Consider the following 4224-nt stretch of genomic DNA (forward strand, 5'->3'; position numbering starts at 1 on the left):
CAGGGTTGGCAGCGCCGCGCGGGTAGTTGTCGTGAGTTTGTTCGTTCTCCTCCGGGCTGCTGTACCCGCCCTCCCCGCCCCGAGCTCTCCTTTCCCCGGCCCGTGCGAGGGGCCGGGGGGACTCACCAGGTAGATGGTGGGCTGCAGCAGAAGGACCGCGTACCAGTACACAGCCTGCATCCTCGCCGCTCAAACTTCCCCCGCGCTGCCTTCGCTGCCTCTTTGTTCCTTCCAGAACATAGATCCACCTGACATCCACTTTACAGAACAAGCAGAGCTCTCACCAGCCTAGACAAAAATGAAATTATAGACCCCATGACCACAAGACAAGGTTAGGCTTGAGACAAGGGGGGAAGAGAGGTGTGGAGGGAACCGGGGGGGGGGCGGGAGAAAAGGAGGAAATGGGGTGTGTGGATGGGGGTGGGGGAAACAAAAAACGATTAAAATCGAGTTAATCCAGCGTCAGAGCAAAGTGATCGCACGGTCCGGGCTGGCTGCAGAGCGCCTGTAGGCAACGCTCCCAGGCGCTCAGTCCTTTTGCTGGGCGGGAGAGCCCCGTGGTGAGGACTAGGATGGCTCTGGGGTGCCACTACCAGCCCTGTGCTGCCTGCCTGCCCCCGGCGGGGACCGGGCGGCAGCCGCCCGCGAGGTCGCCGCCGCCGCCGCGGAGGCCCGGCAGCGCGCTGGGGAGAGGAGCGGAGCCGGAGCGGGGAGAGGGGGCAGGAGGCGCCGGGGTCAGGGCTCCGGCTGCTCCCGGGCGCTTAAAATCGGAGCGAAAAGCCTCGCCTCCAGGACCTCCGAGCCGGCTCTGCGTACCCCCACAAGCGCCCACCGCCCTCCGCCACTCCTAAGTCGCGCCGCGCCTCGCCCCGGGCCGGGGCCGCGCCCCGGGGCGCCCCGACGGCTGCGGACCCCCACACACGGCCCAGCCCTCCTCCGCCCCCGCGCCCCGCGGACAGCCCCGCCGCGGCGGGGGGGCCGCGGCGGGGATACGTACGGCGTGGGGGGTCCGACGGCGGCCGGGGCTCCGCGGGGCGCTCCATGGGCGAGCCTAGAAGGGCTGAGCGCCGCGGCGCAGCCCGCCGCCCCTGCGCATCTCCTCGCCGCGCTCCGCGCCGGGGTGTCCCGCGGCCGCTGTGCATCCRGCGCAGGCACTGTCAGGGCGGCGGGGCGGCGGGGCGGCGGGCAGGCTCTCCCCCCCCTCGCCTCCCCGTCTCCGCACACAGCCGCGCTCCGGGTCCGCCGAGCAGGGCACTTACGGGAGGCGGGAGCTGCCCGGGCTGCCCGCTCGCCTTCGGCGGGGGGCGCGGGCAGGAGCGGCGGCACCGGCGCTCCGGGACGTCCAGGGCTATTTGTCTCTATTAAAAATGACTTATTGGCGAGGGAGCGGCGAGCGCCTGCTATTTAACTTCTGATAAAATCTATCTGCAAAGACCTTGGCCGATCATCTTAAAATAAAGCGCTGGAGCCGAGCACTGTCCGAGCCTCACTGCTTGGGGAGAGAGAGAGAGCAGCGGAGGGGGGGAGGAAGGGGGAGGCTTGCTTGGCGGAGGGGGGAAGGAAGGGAGGAGGGAGAAAGGGGAGTTTAGCGGCGTCCCATCCGCTCCTCTGAACGGGGTGATGAATCAGAGCCCTCCCCGGGCGGCGTGAGCCGACTTGCGCTGCCCGTCCTGCCTGCCCTGCTGCCTGTCCTGCCCCCGCTGCCTGCTCTGGCTTCCCTGCTGCCTGCCCTGCCCGTGCTGCCTGCCCACACTGCCCTGCCTGCGCTGCACGCGCTGCCTGTCCTCCCTGCTAGCGCTGTCGCCTGCGGGCATAGTCTCTTTGCCCCTCTGCCAGTCCGCGGGAGCCGGCTGCCTGCCCAGCCCTTTGAAGAAGCCTGGGAGAGCATCTCTTTCTTTCCTTTTATTTTTTTTCCACCTCTTCAGGGGTGTCTCATGCAACGAAAGAGCTGCTTAGCCTGTCAGGGCAACAGACACCCGTAAACCAGGCACTGAGCTAATGGGATCTTGGAGCAGAGCTGGGTTACGGGTGCAGGAGCCAAGCTTTGGGATTAAGGGGTTGCTTCTCCCCTGCAAGCAGGACCTGTAGCTGGACAGTCCCTCGGAGTGAAGCTGGAAGGCTCATCTCTGTCTGGTGCCGTGGCTAATCCCACCAGCTGTCATGCAAAGGGAAAAGTCTCTCCGACCTTGTTTCTGTTCTTTACAAGGACCCCTTGTGAGCTTTTTTCCTGCCATCTTCCATCCCCCAAACAGTATCATTACCAAAGTGACATTGTGGCAGGGTGAAAAGGAGGGTGCCAGTAGCATAGGGTAACCTTACCAACTCCCTGGCCTCGATGGCAAAGCTCTGATTTATCACCTCTCAAAGGGGAACCAAGAGGCAAGTTAGAGTGCCGTACGGAGCGAGAAATGAGAGAACTTCAGTTGTCCTGCCAAATCCCTGCCTCTCTCAGGGCACGTCCTGGTGATTAATATTTGCAATCTGAGGTTTCAATACCAATCTGTAAAATACTGTTTTAACTTGGGGGCCTGAGTTTGGAACACAGTAATAAAAGGGGAGAGGGGAAGGGAGGAGGCGGGTGATGAATAGTCTCTCAAAGAGCTGCACCAGAACCTCCCCCATGGCCATTTCTGCTCCAAACACCTGGAAGATGGACACCTCCATATGTCCAGCACCATCCCTCTGCTAGACATGTGGGATACTCAAGTCACAGCTTTGAACAGAAGCATTCAGCCTGCGGGGAATCATATTGTCATCCTGCCCCTCCAGACAGTCTCTGAATCATAGTGCAGGCTAAACCTACCTAGGGACTTGTTTCAAATGGGCAACAAATAAAAAATCACAGCTGATTTTTTCCTCCTTCCAACTCCCTTCTTCCTATCTATTGCACTATTTTGTCCCCATAAGTGAAATGCTTTGCCTGCACTTAGTAATGTATGAATATAATATATATATAATATATACAAACATTGCTTTATTAGCACAGAACAAACTTGCTATAAGTCTACTGCTGATCTGGGCCATAGGAAGCAGCTTACAGGAAGCTGCTATTACATATTTGGATCTAGAATGGTTGCTGTTACCTTAGGCTCATATGGAGCAGGAAAAGGAAGTGTAAAGTCTGCTTGATTTCAGTGGGTCAAGGCCCTGAGGAAGATATCATTTCTTGAGGAAAGAATGACTCTCTGCTTTGCGATTAGATCACAAGACTTACATGGGGAAGAACCTCTTTCAAAATGTCGTGACAAAAATTTTCAATTTTACCCCACAGTTGAGATACAAATCTTTTTGTGAGCTGCAAGATCTGCAGTATCCTAACACATACTGAGTTCCTGAATGAGTATCCTGAGCCTGCCTGTGAAAGGCTCGATGCTACATTTTTCACTCAACTAGATGAGAGAGTGGAGAGGCTCTTGAGACCTGAAGAAAGGGGCTATTCAACTTTATGGCCCGTGTCTATGCAATTTGATCCAGCTTCCCCAAGGTCTGTCCATTAATGCCTTCAACCTGGAGGAAGCAAGGAAATATTCCTCTGAGAAGAGCTCTTCCATCAGCTAGGTCTGACGGAAGAATGTCTTCCCAGTCTTTCTCACCTGGATCCATATATGTAATTTAGAAGAGTACTGAGAAGTAACTGCTGACTCCATTGGAATCACAAGCACAACTCCTCTTGACTTCAGCCTGTGGAAGATTTGTCTTCCTGTGAATTCAGTGGAGTCTTCTACAAACAGTCCTGCCTGTACGCTACCTACTTGATAGCAGGCTCTTAAGGAAAATGTATTAAGGGTGGATGAAACTGTTTCCTATAAGCTTGGGATTGATTCAAGGTTCAATTGGCTTCACCGAGAGATTCTTTGCTCTTCAGCTCACTTTTTCAAAGGCCACTGGGACACAGTCTTTAACTACAGTGGAACTTTCTTTCCTTCAGAAAAGCTGTTTGGACTGTCACTTCCCACCATTGTCTCTCCAGAAGCAAGGAGCATGTGAGAACCTGAATTGATCCTTTTTTGTCAAACAAACAAACAAGCAAAACAAAACAGAAAAATAATAAAAAAAATAGGCTCCAAAGGATTCCAGCTGTGAACATGTGATATTTTTTCAAAGGGAGCACAATGCTTATGAAAATCTGACATTTAGGACTTTAGGACACAGTCATYTGACTTTTTCCTGATTCTGTAATATTGGTACAGCAGCTTAAGTGCAATATTGGATTTTTGAAAGAGA

The 4224-nt window shown here is 55.3% G+C and overlaps 1 protein-coding gene across 1 annotated transcript in view; it reads right to left on the minus strand.

The window, feature by feature from the left end:
• The window catches only part of NXPH1 (neurexophilin 1), a 144646-nt gene extending 143210 nt beyond the window's left edge, over window positions 1-1436 (minus strand). The window contains exons 1-2 of the mRNA XM_026089460.1: window positions 1260-1436; window positions 127-288 (exon numbers count right to left, since the gene is read on the minus strand). Coding sequence (XP_025945245.1) covers window positions 127-180 — 54 coding nt within the window. The 5' untranslated portion in view covers window positions 181-288; window positions 1260-1436. The remainder of the gene's footprint in view (window positions 1-126; window positions 289-1259) is intronic.
• Between the last annotated feature and the right edge of the window lie 2788 nt (window positions 1437-4224).

Source organism: Apteryx rowi, unplaced genomic scaffold, assembly GCF_003343035.1.
Source record: "Apteryx rowi isolate R43461 unplaced genomic scaffold, aptRow1 scaffold_814, whole genome shotgun sequence".
In the NCBI taxonomy this organism is placed as follows: Eukaryota; Metazoa; Chordata; class Aves; order Apterygiformes; family Apterygidae; genus Apteryx; species Apteryx rowi.